At 33.1% G+C, this 15,785-nt stretch overlaps 2 protein-coding genes across 2 annotated transcripts; one reads left to right on the top strand and one right to left on the bottom strand.

The window, feature by feature from the left end:
* Positions 1 to 612: 612 nt before the first annotated feature.
* LOC117105584 (protein pitchfork-like) lies at positions 613 to 3,272 on the bottom strand. The gene is made up of 5 exons (XM_033246765.1): positions 3,105 to 3,272; positions 2,550 to 2,704; positions 1,627 to 1,725; positions 1,278 to 1,411; positions 613 to 1,006 (listed from the first exon to the last, which is right to left on the bottom strand). Exons 1-5 carry the CDS (start codon positions 3,133 to 3,135, stop codon positions 796 to 798), a joined length of 630 nt encoding a protein of 209 aa, XP_033102656.1. The 5' UTR covers positions 3,136 to 3,272; the 3' UTR covers positions 613 to 795.
* A 258-nt stretch (positions 3,273 to 3,530) lies between these two features.
* Positions 3,531 to 13,015, top strand: LOC117105570 (general transcription factor IIH subunit 1-like). The gene is made up of 12 exons (XM_033246749.1): positions 3,531 to 3,688; positions 5,193 to 5,351; positions 7,476 to 7,677; positions 8,190 to 8,286; positions 8,644 to 8,788; positions 9,533 to 9,682; positions 9,839 to 9,918; positions 10,516 to 10,622; positions 10,899 to 10,914; positions 11,292 to 11,382; positions 11,605 to 11,813; positions 12,630 to 13,015. The coding sequence occupies exons 2-12, from the start codon at positions 5,201 to 5,203 to the stop codon at positions 12,720 to 12,722; spliced, it is 1,341 nt and encodes a 446-aa protein (XP_033102640.1). The 5' UTR covers positions 3,531 to 3,688; positions 5,193 to 5,200; the 3' UTR covers positions 12,723 to 13,015.
* Positions 13,016 to 15,785: the final 2,770 nt, after the last annotated feature.

The raw sequence follows: 15,785 nt of genomic DNA, 5'->3' as shown, positions 1-15,785 counted from the left end.
TTAACTGGGCGTTTATTCGAGAGAGTGGTTTACTCTAAATGAGGCTCAGGAGGGGTCTATTCGGAGGGGGTGGGGTTTATTTAAAGCAGTACATTTATTCGAATAAATACGGTATTTCAGCCTGGTTACGCTTTCTCATGCACGTTTGGTGAATGAGGAACAAGTAGGTGGGATAGCATAAGGTTAATGCCAAATAAACAGTTTAGTAGAAAGAGCCACACTATCTCGATATAGCATTGTTGTGACATGATAGGGCCTACATTATTGAACACGAATAAATGATATACCAACCAGACAGATACTGTCTTTGTATTTACTGGGACAATTATGAGAGCTTCATAATAACAATAAAAATGGGTTTGTCTTCCCCTATCCTTGCCACTGCTTGTGGGGAGGATCGTCTCCCAGTCCACTGCTCTGGCCAATTTCCGCCCCCCACCCCCCCGTTTTGCTAATATATTTTTAAAAATTCAATGCAAATCAATGTTATATGTGCTACTCATTTACCTATTCTGAAAATGTTGTGCCCCCCTGTTTGAAAAGTTCTGGATCCGCCCCTGATATAGCCTTTTAGAAGTAAACTTGTGGTACAAAATACATGTACAACATGAATAAATCCATGGTAATTGATACTTTATTATTCATAGAGGTAATAAACCAGTTTGGCATATTCATCATTATGGTAACATATGTTATAGCCAAAGATTTATCATATCAATTAACCAAAGTATTGATTTCTTCTTATTGTTAAAGAATATAATGTACACAAAATAATTTACATTTACAAAAAAATAACTAGTAATACAAGCTTAAATATGCTTCTCGTATTGCAAACTTTCTTTTATCTTTATAGGACATGAGGCGACTTTTTGTTGTTGTTCCTTTACAGTCTTCTGGTAATAAGATTGAGTCATCGGGCTGAATTTTGAGGTGCTGAGGTCCTCCAAATGTTCCATGATAAGCTACTTTCCTATTTCTTGAAACATCATGTTCATATGTTCCAGCTCTGCAGGAAGAAAGAAAAATACAAATTATTAATTAATTACCCAAATTTATTGTAAAGTAAATTTTAAGACTTGTCATATTGTCTAATTCATCTTTGACACTAAATACTGTTGTATACCCATATATTCAGGTAGTCATGATGTGCTTATAGTCATGATCAGATATGATGTCATCATGACCATATTAGGTATGCCATATGCCAGTTTTTGTCAATAAAATTTTATAGTCTGTACAGGCTTTAGAAATGGATGAAAAATATTCTGATCGCTTACCCAGGAGTTAATTCTGGATCTATTTGTCGTCGATAAAATCTATCAGCTCCTACGTGGAAAGACTTGAATGCTGGCTTAAATGTCCTTGGCAATGTTGTTGACGTCTGATAAGTTGTGGGGCAGGGTGTAACAGTCTGAAAAATAAACAATTGAAAAATAATGAACATAAATAAATACAAAATTAATCTCTTCTCATCAATTTCATAAATACATGTGCCCATCAAAATAGGATATTTTCTTTAAAAATATTCGTTCTACTGTTTTATATTTCAAGTGTTTTAACATTTTTATCAAAATAGAAAAGTATTGTTATAATACTATTTTTGTATTATAATGTTATTAAGATTACCTGGAATTCCTTTCTAAATCTTTGCCCAGTCCTTGCCCCCATCGAGTACCCCTGTTTACTGGTTACTTGCTTATCAATTTCATAAAGAAAAGTAGTTTTCTGTAGAAATTAAATGATATTGAAAGATTAAATAATTACTGTCTTTAATGATTTCCTTGTATAAAATATACAGTATATAACATTTGTACCAAACTCTGTATAAGCTGCTTACTGTAATGACAATAAATTTACTATATATACAACAACAACATCATGAAACATTCTTTCTGTAGTTAACATAATATTTTACCTATTTCAGGAACTGCTAATTGCAGAAGGCCGGTCTTGAAATACTCCATAGAAGATGCCAAGAAAGCCATCCATCAACTTTTTATTGAATCTTTAAAATCACTACAAGTGCATCCTGTATATAGCTGTCTCTTATACACATCTAGATGTGTATATATATATATATACTACCTTTATTCGGCTCTTAAGGGGAAATTCTTTTGTCTATGATTTCGCCTTAACGTCGCTTTAGTTTCCCCTTAGCGACACTACTTTCGCCTTATGGTACTGTTTTTAACCACTTTATTGTTTTAGTTTCCCCCTATGGATACTTCTAAGCTCCTATATATATATATGTATATATATATATATATATGTATATATATATAAATCATCAAAGAAGGTAAATTTGATGATTTATATATGATTTAACAGTGTTAATGGCTTCCTTGATTTATATTATATGTATATATATATATATATATATATATATATGAATCAAAAATATTTCAAGTAGATCAAATTCATCACTAACATTAAGCAGCACTTAGTTGATGATTTTTAAAGAGTGTACATAATTTTAACTTTTCTTAAATTAGTAGGGTTTTTTTATTTAGATTTTCCTTAATTGTTTTATATTTATTTAATAAAATTACCTCTGCATTGTCATAGCTGCCTGGAGCCCTGTGAGGTGCTCCTTCCAATCCTAACCCAACTCCCATACGATTTGGAGGCAATTTTCCTGGAAAAAGTGGTCTTTCTTGTGCAGTTCCAAATGATACATCACTTTTCTTTTCTCTTCCCAGAAGAGCTATTTCATTTCAATAAAAATAGATACATTTTGGTTAAAAAATCTTATTTTCTACATCATTTTATTATTAGCGGATATACTCTCTATGGGTGGTAGTAGTCAGACCAAATATAAGCCATTAAGATTAATAATTTAATATTTATAAAATTAAAATATTTATAAAAGAAAAAACCTTGACAGGGTGTGATTAAAAAATGATAGGACAATAAATGTTCAAAAAACATTTCATTGATCAATTTTTAATTTATTTTACTGTTCCTAATAGCAAATTTGCCTAGCCAAGTCAAGGTATATCATGTGTAAGACTATGTCTTTGACCTACAGATATTATATTTTTTAGGGCCTATCTATGTTTAGCCTACTCAACTCAATCAAAATAAGGAGCAAATACTGTACTTACCTTCAAGAGAAGGGAGAGTTGTGGTAGACATTCTGCTTTAAAGGATGTACTAAATCTTTTCGAATGTGTACTTTTGGTTTCTTACTTACGACTAGCGTTGTTATACAGTGTTATTCTCCTCCGCCACCTTCCCCAGCTGCAAGTAAGTCCTAGTTCTCAGGTTTATTGATGATAATCACTATAGCAACAACTACGCACAATATGAAAAATATCGAAAGCGCTTTTGTCAAACAAGAATGTACATCGTTACTGATTATTACATAAAATAAAAAATAATATAAATGAGCATTTTTTTATTACATCTTTTACAAAAAATTTGTTTTTGATGAATTAAAATTGTATTTCAAAGCAATCTTTTGCGTTTGCCAGAAATGTTTTCGTAAGAGGATATTCATTCCCAGCATCCATCACAAATACTAATTTAGCCTTTTTATACCATACTGTGATTTAAGACAATTTTCCGACTGGCACGAATAGACTAACAATACTAAAAAAAAACATGTCAGCCCTCATTGGACTGTGACGACGGTCTTACCTCTAGCCAGGAAGACGTTTGCAAAAGCAACATTCTTTGCTTGCATTTGGTATGTAATGATAGAATAGAGATATTTTAAGTTCTTTATTAAACTGTGTGTCTGTTAAGCAACATATGAGCTGAAGATTCCGTCCTTTTCTAAGTCCAAAGAAAGGTTGACTCGGCAACTCATCCTCTCCAAATCCACACAGACAGCAGAGCTTTGGCACTTTTTCACAGCAGTTTCTTCCTCCTTGTCCAAACACTGTAGCCTAGTTGTTCTGGCCGACCCATCGCCTAGCCTAGGCCTAGGCAAAAATCAATACAGAGGACTACACTAGACGTAGGCCTACAGGTAGGTTTACCGAATGCCATCGGCCTCGAACCATTTCGGCCACGATGTAACTAACATTCAGAAAATCAGTAAATTAAGTGTGTTTTTAACTTTTGTTTGCCTCTTGTTAAAATGTAGAGTAGGCCTAGGCCTAATAACACTAGGCCTAGGCCTACTTTACAAATAGATAGGCTTATGAGATACCAGTTACCATTGAGAATGTTACACTTACACTGTTTTATTTTTTCTATGCTTACACTTTGATTGATTGGATTTAATTTACAGGTTGAAGCTTTTTAAGACCCCATATCCATTTTCTTTCCAATGATTGTCTAGTCTGCCTTTGAATTAGTTTGTTGTCTTGGCGTTTACTACCTCTTCAGGGAGCTCGTTCCATGTCTTTACAACACGTTGAGTGAAGAAGTACTTTCTGAGGTTCAGTCCTTTGATGAGCATTTTCTTGAATATCTTGAATCTGTGCCCTCTGGTGGATCTTCCATGATGAGTCATTGAGAATAGTGTATCTGGCCTGATGAATTACGCTCGTTTTGTGTATGTTATGCCATAGAGAAAATAGAACATGGTTATGCCTAGGCTTCCCTTGTGGAATTTACATATTAAAATAAAACATGTTTTTCTGCATCTCCCACAGTCTTATAACTTTTTTTTTTTTAAGTCTACGCATATTTATTATATTATAATTATCAGTATTAGGATATTTATTAGTCAATCAATCATCAAATTGACTGAAAACATAATACAATATGTGTTTCATACTTTGCATTCCAACTTACTTGTTCGCTACATTGGTTTACCAGCAAAGTTTTCTTGACCGTAATTATTTACAAATTCGGACAGTGAACAATAAATATACTTTGTATAATGCGACTTATATAAACTCGAAGTTTGGATTGGATTGGATTGAACAATTCAAGTTATATAGGCCTTCCTAGATAAAGAAGCATGATATTATATAAATATGCAATTGTAAAATAAATAAAATAGAATTTTACTTGAGAATTCAAGTTAAGTAAAGTAAATGAAAAGATGAGATCAATATAAACAGTTGACAGATAAAATTGATTCCTTTGCATAATTATTATCCAATTCAGCTTATGCCCTTTAATTTGTACAAACAAATGCCTTTATGGAATTTCTGTTTGCAGCTTATTTCTATTGAACATTGAAAATGGTATGGTTAATCAAAGATTTAAAAAAAAAATCCTTTTTTTTGTTACAGAATTCAGGATGGCATCCTCAGAAGATGTACTGCTGATTGTCAGTCAAGTGAAGCACAAGAAGACAGACGGAAGTCTTTACTTGATGGCAGAAAGACTAGCATGGCAGGGAGAACATGCCGACCATTTTGCTATAAGCTACCTCTATGCAGATATACGACGTATGTATTCCTTTCAAACAGTTGCTGAAAATGTAGTATTTGTGGAATAATGTAATTGAGCCTCTCGGGTATTTCCCCCAACCTCCCCAAAGGAGCAAACAAGTTGTGCTCCAGTTCTTCATTTTGTTGGGGATCTAGGTTGCCGATGGTGCAGAAATATGAGCAATGTAGTAGATGGACGTATAACAAAAACTGCTACAACTACTGACTTATATTGTACTATGTAGCAGCGGAAAGCATGCAGCCTTTTATTTAATTTTTCATGACCACCTGTGTGTAATATTTACATATTCATAACACTGATCAATAACGTCATTCTTCCTTAAATATATTATCAGTGAATGCAGTTTTTTTTTCATCTGTGTCTTCATAAATAGTTTACTGTTTTATTTATTTACTTAAAATGAAAACCAACAGCAAATAAAATTTATCTCCACTTACAGACTTGAAAAGACAGACAAGATAAGGAAAAAAAAAAAAGAAATATAAGATACAAAGAAAAATGAAGAGTATTAACAATTATTGCACATGCCTTTGCCAAAAGAAAATACCAAATATAAATTTTAAAAAACAAAACAAATAGTTAACAATAAAATATTTCATTTTTTTGTATACCTGAACAAATCAATTACAGTACAATCAATCTATGTTGTTATCAACAGTACTGTAGTTGAAGTATCGTTCTTAACATGATTGAATGTAGTTTAGTTTTAATTTGTCACTCGAAAATTAGTTCAGCAGGACTTCTACCCGTAGGGGGATGAGGTGTCTATCCCCACAATCATTCGTGTACATTTTAAATTCATGGGAATTATAAGGTGGGCCATTATATCTCTATAAATTATCTGGCTATCTAAAAGCTATAAATTGCAATCTAACTTTGGGATTACAGGGGCAGAATTAATCGAACTTGTTATATCTAACTCTGGATATTGGGAATATTCGTCAATTACGACATATTCATCTGGTGGTAATGGATCGTACATATATTTTGCAAGATATGACCAAACACGGGATGGTAGTTTTGTTGGTTTTGAAGGATTTTTAACTTTATAAAAATAACAAGGGGACACTGCATTTTCGACAAGTTTATCCATTGCAGGAAATCAAACTTATTATTGCCTTCTTTTTCTGCTGCCTTGAATAATTTGGTGTTTTATATTGGCATCCATTTCATCCTCACTATCAATACCTCAATTACTAATCAAATGGCATACACGGGTTACAATCTGTTATTGTATTTCTAAACTCAAAAGTCTCATTCTCTGTATTCTTTTTTGAAAGAAAATAATTTTCTAATGCCATAATTTGCTTTTTATTAACATCAACATGATATTCGCCCGGCAAAATACGTGTCTCGCTTTCATCAAATAAATCTTTGCAACCTGTGTGTAAAAGCAAAGCCTTTTTATGCTCTGGATGCATTATGTTCCAGACTACTAAACTATTCTGAAAACGTGCTTCTTCATCATAAACCTAATGTGCTTGTTTCTTCATGCATTTCCAAGGGAGCAATCTACAATAGGTAAACATCAGTTGCCGTAATAATAATCAATTCACTTGCTAATGTGGTTAGAAAATTCTCATTTTATTTCATTTAATCATCTCATCAAATGTCAACAAATACACAAATAAAATAAAGTAAATTGAGACTGGCTTGCCAAAAAGAGATTCAAGATCTCTTGTCAAGTTGGTCACCAATAATTTACAAACACAATTAAAATTAGCAATAGAATAAATATAAACATTAAAATTTTGTACTATATAAATATATTATACATTAATTATAATAATGATGATAATAATTGATAATAAAATTATTTTTAAAATATCTCATCACCATTGTGATAGATGGACATATAACAAGACTGCTGCGGAAAGCCTGTGTAATGAACCTGATCACTACAAGTGGTGTTTGAATAGATCTTATGTAGCACCACTTGTATTGGGAAAACACTGTAATGCATACTGTATTAATCATAAAATGATTATGTGTTTAAAATGGCCATGCATTTAAACCTCACCTCCTTTTGCCTTATTACATTGTGATTTTAGATTTCTCTGTACTACTGTAGTATGAAGTTTTGTTTTTCTTAATCATTTACTAAATTTTATATTTCACAGAACAAAAAATTAGTCCAGAAGGCAAGCCTAAGATACAGTTACAAATTGTACTGCATGATGACAAGGCAGCCACATTCCTTTTCAACAATCAAGAAGGTCAAAGTGCACAGTTACAAGATCGTAACTCAGTTAAAGAATTACTTCAGCAACTTCTACCAAAGTTTAAAAACAAAACTAATAAGGAACTGGAAGAGAAAAATAGGTTTGTTTTTTCCCTTTTTTCATTATCGTGTTATCACGTCACCATTATCACACCATTATCAATCACGTTACCGTCATCACCGCCTCAAAATGCCACCATCAAAACAGCACCTTAAAAATGCCACCATCAAGACACCACCTTAAAAATGCCACCATCAAAATATCAACTTCACAACACTGTCATCTCAACCACTAATAAGCCACTGTCATCGCACCACCATCATCAACTTCACACCATAATTAATTTGCCACAATCATCACACCATTATAATATAATTTTCCCTAATTTTAAAGCCTTCTGGTCAGTTCTATCTATGCTGATTTTTTATAAATGGTGCAAAAAGTTTATATTCTTTAATCTTTCTTAATGCAATATTTATAGCTCTGTTTAATAAAGTAACTTCCGCCTCTTATATCACTCAACCTGTATGTTAAAGTGATGTTGTTTTACGCTAAATAGTGTCATGCCAATCAATTAGTGATTGTCTTTCATATATTTCACCTTTGTCACAGAATGCTCAAGGAAGATCCAAAATTGTATCATCTGTACAAAGATTTAGTAGTAAGTGGTGTAATTACTGCTGAAGAATTCTGGTCATCACGTAAAGAGGTGAGGTTTTTGCTACTGGCATTGAAAATGTTATGTCTTTGTATATTTGAAGAATTATACAAATGAATTGTATAAAATATGTATGTAATACCATTCCCGTATTCTTTGTGTATGCCTTTAAATTGGCTAGTACACTAATATATTTAATGATTTTTTTATTTATTTATTAAACTCTGTAATCAGTGAAACTGTCTTTGATCTGTTTCGGTTTACATCTTATTAGAAGTTAATTCAGTGTTTTAATTGAATTTTTAAATGGTTTCCATGATTTTTACAACACATGAGTGTAGTGCAATACATTTAAAGAGTTATGTGTTATGATATAATACAATAAAATTATTATGTAATTTATGTCAGGTCGTTGGGATGAAAAATAACCAGCAAGTTGGTGTATCCGCAGCGTTCTTAGCTGATATCAAGCCGCAGTCAGATGGCTGTAATGGTGTTAAGTACAATCTTACTGTTGACGACATTCAAGCTATATTCAAAACTTATCCAGCAGGTAAGTTGATGTCAGAATTATTGTTAATTGAGTGATTTTCACCTAACTTTCTTATTCATAAAATTGATATAGTTTTCTTTGACATAAAATACACATTTTTTGCTCTTTTGTTAAGTTCTGTCCAAATTATGAAATTTTGTTTGACAAAAAAACTGACTATATATAGTCATGATATGCCTATATATGGTCATGATGTGATGTCATCATGACCATATTTAGGCATGTCACATGTTTTTGATAGTCTGTACAGGGCTTTAAATGGTTTTGTCCTAAATTTCAAATCAGGTTTACAACATTGTGCTAGTTGATTAGCCAACTAACACCAACAAAATAGAGTAAATTTTCATTTTTGGTGTAATCTTTACATAGTTTGTATGGGTTTTTTTACTGTTTTAATCAAGCTCTTCCTTTCTCTTGATGATTTACATTTAGTGCTTTCATTAGTCTTGTTTGTTCATTATGTGGAAAAATCTGCAGAAGCCACAGAATTTGTTTTGGGTTAGACTAGATAGTCAAACAATTGTTATAGCATTCAGCTTTTTGAGGCCCACAATGCCAGTTGGAGATATATATGCAATCAAATATCTTGGTTGAGTACAGGAACATTGATTGGAAGTCTCAGCTTCTATCTTATAAACTTTATGATGATTAGTTGAATGCCTGATTTGAGTTGTAAAATAATAATGTTTACATCATTATATTATTGTTATTATATAATATAATATTCCTCAATTAAAACCATAGTAAAGAAAACGCACATGGAAAAGGTTCCTGGTGAGATCAGCGAAATGGAATTCTGGAAGCGGTTCTTCCAGTCACATTATTTCCATCGGGATCGGATCAATACGGGTAGCAAAGACTTATTTTCAGAATGTGCAAAGAGTGACGAGCAAGGTAACTTAAATTTATTATCTTTAATCATGGGCATAGGCGGGTGGGGTGCAGTGGGTGTGATCCCCCCTCCCCATGGCAGATAAGTGGATTAAAATACTAAAAATGGTCATTAAGTTTTCATTTAGAATTCTTAACTTTTTTTCAATTTAATTACAGAGATGAAACATGATAAAGAGCATCAAATAAATGACCCACTACTGAACATAGAACGTATGGAAGACAGTTCATTTGCTCCAGTAAGTAAAACATAGAAAAATGTAAAAGTAAAATGTTAGATAAGATGCTTTACCTTACAGTACAATATTAATGCATTCCAAGTTCAATTTAATGTTTTAAAGATGGTTAAAATTATAAATACCATTGTAATCTGCAGCTTGGTCTTTCTTTTTTCTTTCTTTATTCAATTTCTATGCCTTATAATACAGAAACAAAATAAAAATTAATTGACATATCAGGCAGAGTGGAACCAGCACAGACACTGGTCCTAAACTGGTACAAATACCACTTTATTTTTGCAACCTAGTGCCCCTCACTTAATCATTGATCCACCACTTTCAATGATTTTATCAGCAAAGCCTCTTTATGATACTTTGGGAGATTTCGTTTCCATTGGGGCCCATTGGAGTTGTTTTCAGTGGTGCAATAAAGTTCCTGTTATGACAGGAATTGAACCCATGTCCCTGGGATTAGAAGGCAAGCATCTATTAACCTCCACTCTCTACTAAAATTGTAGTATTTTGGGAAGAGTACAGTATTTAAGAGGCAAATTAGTTTAAAGTTACTATTCTATCACATATTGTGGTAATAACCTTTGGTTTGCATTATCATCACAGGGCTATGGACATTCAGCTGACAAACAAACCTCGTCAAGTACATCCGTAGATGCAGCATTAATCAAGAGATTTAATCACCACAATACCAGGGTACTAAGTGTCACAGAGTATGTTTCTTTTAACAACATGTTTCATTCACGTTTTTCATAACTAGTGTAAGCAGCAGCTAATTAGCGCATTTGGCATTCCAACCCTACCAGTTACCCATTTATACTCCTGCGTAGACAGAAGCAATGCAGATAAAGTGCCTTTGCTTAAGGACTCAAGTGAAATGCACTGAGAGGGATTGAACCCCCCAACTTCAAGGTTGGAAAATCAAACTGTTCTCGCTGTGCTAAACCACTTCTATTAGAAATGTTCTGTTTATTTTACAACAATAACAGATTTATGATATCAGCAGTAAATAACCTGTCTCTTATACACATCTAGATGTGTATAAGAGACAGATATATATATATATATATATATATTTAAAATTTAAGGAATAAAATCTAACAATATATTTACATTATTTTTATTCATCTTATTGCATTTTATTTATTGTCATATACAGCGCATACATTAGACAGACATATGATAAAATACATCAAGCACAGCTGCTAGCAAGTTGACAAGAAATGATTCTACTCCTATCTGATGGGATAACGAAAAAAAGTAAACCAGATTGCTGCAAATTGGCTCTCACTGGGGGAGTGTATAAATAACATAAATTTTATATTTCCACAAAACTGAAATTATTGCTTATCTGTGATAATTTAATGTATTTTTTTATGTAGGTTGTACCGAACCGTTTAACAAGTTCAGTGATGAGTGAACTGACACCAGGAGGGCTCTTGATGGCTTCTAGCAGTCAGAAACCATTACACTGTATGTAGCCATCTTCTTTTAGTCTTGTAGATTATAATTTCTTTGCTGTTTTTCTGAGTTCTGAATTGAAATAATGTTGAGTTGGCAGCTTTACTCTTCTTAGGTTAGAGGGCATCTCATTAATACATTGATTATGCAAATTAAGATAATATATTGCAAGCATGTGAAAAAAATATATGAATACTGTATTATTAAAAAAGCATATTTTGATTCTGTCATCAGCCCTTTATAGCCAGGATGTTCAACGGGAAATGAAACGCTTATATACCGCCCTCTCTGAGCTACTACGCCATTTTTGGGCTTGTTTTCCAGTCACAAATAGGTCATTAGAGGACAAGTTGTGTCGTATGAAAGCAAATCTAGAACAATTTCAAGAGAAAAAGCTGAATCCATTTAAATCTGATTTGGCAAGACAACATATTGGAGCAAATGTAAGACCTTTTGATAGTTGTACGTTTTCCTCCAGTAATTGCATTCTGATGGAAAATCTAACATTCCATTAATCATCATTGAGTGAAATAAAAAAATTTAAGGAAATTCAAAGAGTTTCGGTATTGTGCAAATAGTTATGAAAAATTGTGTATATTGATGTAGGGAGAAAGACCACCTCCTATTAAGGGTGGATCCAAAATTTTTGAACCGATGGAGCACCAATTTCATATAGGCCGTCGCCACAAAATTTCAGAAAAGTTTTTTTTTAATTTTTGTTATGCGTGCCGCTGCCCTGAAATATTTATAAATAAGATATGTGTATTTCTTACTAATTATATAAATTTAAATCATTTAACCATTCCATTACTACACTGTTTACATTCACCAATAACATTTAATTTTTATTTTCTCCTCCGTCAGGATGTTCATGGCAAAACCATTTTCTAAGTAAAAAAACAAAATTTTTTTTTCCTGCCCCCCCCCCTCTCTGACAATCTTTAAAAAAAATAAGCTTGAAACAAGGTATAAAAAAGTCTCGCCTAAAAAAAAGACACATGCCCCTTCCTAAATCCACCCCTGCCACTGCAAGATGGATTACCTTCTATAGTGGCAAATTGGCCAAAGCTTGTGCTTGTTTACTTAAGCTTTTGCGGATCTGAATCGGTTTCGCCAGCATATTGACAACTTGATCTAAAAAAATGAACGCAAATAAAAGGGGTTTTTTTTTAAATGAAAAGTATAGGTGTGAAACTATTATTATCAACCTTGCCTTAAGTCTGTTATTCTAATTATCTCTTTTTTTCAATCCTTTACAGCTTACCTTACATATAGATGCCCTATTGGAAAGGGCATTCAGCAAGTTTAACACCTGGCAAGCAAAGAAATTAGCGAGCGGATTGAGGAGGTGACATCCCCTCGCTTTCCCTCGACCGTTACGAACAACTCAACATATAGATACAAGTTATATTGAATGCAATAATTATTCTCTCTAGGTATTGATGACGCTATACACCATTAATATGTACATTATGTTTCCTTTAGAATTCAAGTTTATTTTTTTTCTAAACACATGTACATGGGTTTGCACATTGTATGATGCTTAAGTATTCAAAATATAATTAAACCATACAAAAAAAACCTGATAAATGTCACTGTAAAATGATAAAGAAAACTGTTAATAATAAAGTGATCAATAATAAAATGTTTGTAAATGTTAATTTTTTCCGTCTGTTAGTCTTGGTTATAAGACGGGGTGGATCCAGAGATTTTATGATGGGGACGAGCACAATATGAAGTCAACGTCGCCATGCCCACCTCCGCCCCACCATGGTTGGTGTAAATAAGTGGTAAACAATCGAGCTCTCCTTTCTCCCACTGCTGGATCGTCACTGAACTCATGGGTGCACTCCCTTTTTTCCCCTTTCCTCTCTTTTTTTCTCCCTCTTCTTCATTTTTCGGCTTGACCGACGGGGGGCGGGGGGCACAGGCCCTCATGACCCCCTGCTGGATCCGCTCCTGTAAGAATAATAATAATAATGTATAGAATTGAATTTTGTAAAGCACAGCCGTGCACAGTTTTGCCCAAACCCTAAGGAATAGACACTTTGAGCTCAGAGTTCCGAGCTCTGGCTTTTCTTTACCTTGTCTACCTGAAGGTGCTAAAGAGAAAAAGGAAAAAACAAGTATGTGGTGTGAAAAAATTACCTGAAAACCGTGGATTCTAACCAAAGAAACCATTTTTGTGACATAGAATTTACTTGTATGGAAAAATCCGGCGTAGTCCGGTCTCTTGCAACACTTCCATGATATTTATTTTTAGCAAGGATTTAAATACATTCTAACAGGGGGGAACCAGTCTTGTGTCATTACATGTATCTTCACTGTCAGTGTATCAGTTGTAGTTACTTGTTACTTGTATAGCGCATTTCTTTTCAGTTACGAAGTGCTGTAAGTGACTCTACAATAAGTCAAAAACATTCTCCCCCCCCCCCGGGTAAAGCTTGCTGAGAACCAAACCCAAGCAAAGTGTGCTAACTTAACTAATGCAATAAAGCAGTAGAAAAATAAAACAAACAAAACAATAAACAAATACGATATAAGCAAGGTGGGAGGAACTATTGAAAAAAAAAAATCATTCTCACTTAATCATCGAGGGCCCTCCTCCCTCTCACTTCACTTTAGCTCCCCCACATTTCAAGACTTCTGAATACGCCACTGGACGTATTCTAGTAGAAATACCTTGCAAAGATTTTGTAACATTATTAGCGTGCGTTCCCGTGTAACATTTTATCGTAAGATGAAATTACTCCTCAAGAGCTTGGCGCCAGTTGGCTAATACATGAGTGCTTTCTTGAATTACCATTTTAGTCAAGTTGCTTTTTTGAAGCAACACTGTATTAAAATTGTATGTGTTCAATTCAATTTCGGTAATTTCAAGGTGAAACTTAAAAGGAAATAAAAATGTCAATGACTGTAAGATGCAAAGCTTATTACTGTTCAAAACTCTTAAGGTAAATTATGTAAGTGTGTATGTACTAACATTAGTCAATTTTAGCACATTATATACATGGCACCAATGTAAAACTCTAACTTCCTTTGAATTAAACTTAATTCTTATACAATATATGCAAAAAATTAATAAGTTTTTCTTAAGTAAATAAAATAATATAATGCAAAGGCAGAAGGCAATTGACCGAGAAATATTGTGATGGGCCAGTATACAGACGAGAAAATTAAGAAAAAAGACGGTACGGGACAAAAAAACCCAAATAAAAAAAGAGGACAGAAAGCAACAACAAAAAACACAACATACGAAGTACAACTAACTATGTAACCATCTTGTTGAAGATGGTTATATAGGGAATCTATGTTAGTCCTTTTAAAAATACGGTTATCACCCTAACCCACTTCAGAGTAAGGTTTTTATTTTAGTTATTGTACTCAACTTAAAAACTGACCAATCGGAAAGGTCCATTCGATGGTCAGCAAATAATACTTTCATAGTGTCAGTCTAATTTGACTGACCAATCAGAAGGTGTTATTTAATAGCCAGGAATACTCGCATGTCTCAAAACACACAAGTTGACGTAAGTACGTTCGCTGTTGTTGGGTCCCACTCTTTAGCAGCAATATCCAAGTGGTGAGGCTTGGCGGAAAGGCAATTTACTTTGCACTTGAAAGTATTATCAACTATGTTCCCATTTTGTCCAAATATGTTATTAATTTAACTTTCCACACAATACCCGTATTAGCTTGAATTTTTCTCATGCCAAATGACAACAAGGCAATAGACATAATCAGTTCTTTTTACCTTTTAATAAAAATAATTATGAAAATAGTGATGTGGTGGTGGGGATAATTTGATCACTTTTCTATAGATAATAATAGTACTGTAATACTATAATAATAATAATTATGATCATCACTTTTATTCATTATTCATGAGTAGACATAATATACACATTAAAATTTATACAAAATTGAATTGAATAAAAGGAAACAAAAATACCCAAGACAAAACTACGAACATGCAGGGCGAGCACACGACAGGTACGACACAAACAAAAAACTTGAAACAACTAAGAACAAAAACGGAAGTTATAGTCAAGCAGTTTAACGACGTGGACCAGACTTTCCCAAAAAGCAGGGAGCGGATCTTAAAGTTAGATAAAGGTGGGTTTATCCAGGTGGGTTCATTTCTGGCGTAATAAATTTGAAATAAAATGAAATTTTTCTTTAAAAGGCTTAAGGTATTGAACAGTTAATGGTTTTATGGATAGTGTTTGGCGTTATATATCTATATACATTACAAGTATATAAATACATTACAAGTATATAAATACTAAATTGGCCAAAGGCAGGTCTAGAACAAATACTGTAAATCTATCTTACATGACCAGTACAGGTCAAAACAAAATACAGGAACCTCCTGTAGATAATGAAATATAGTGTTCTAAGGATACTACCAATAC

The sequence above is a fragment of the Anneissia japonica genome, unplaced genomic scaffold, assembly GCF_011630105.1.
Source record: "Anneissia japonica isolate Jap-2015-1 unplaced genomic scaffold, ASM1163010v1 scaffold287598_len761594_cov195, whole genome shotgun sequence".
NCBI lineage: Eukaryota > Metazoa > Echinodermata > Crinoidea > Comatulida > Comatulidae > Anneissia > Anneissia japonica.
Note: the sequence above shows the minus strand (reverse complement) of the source record. Positions and strands in the feature narration are given on the sequence as shown.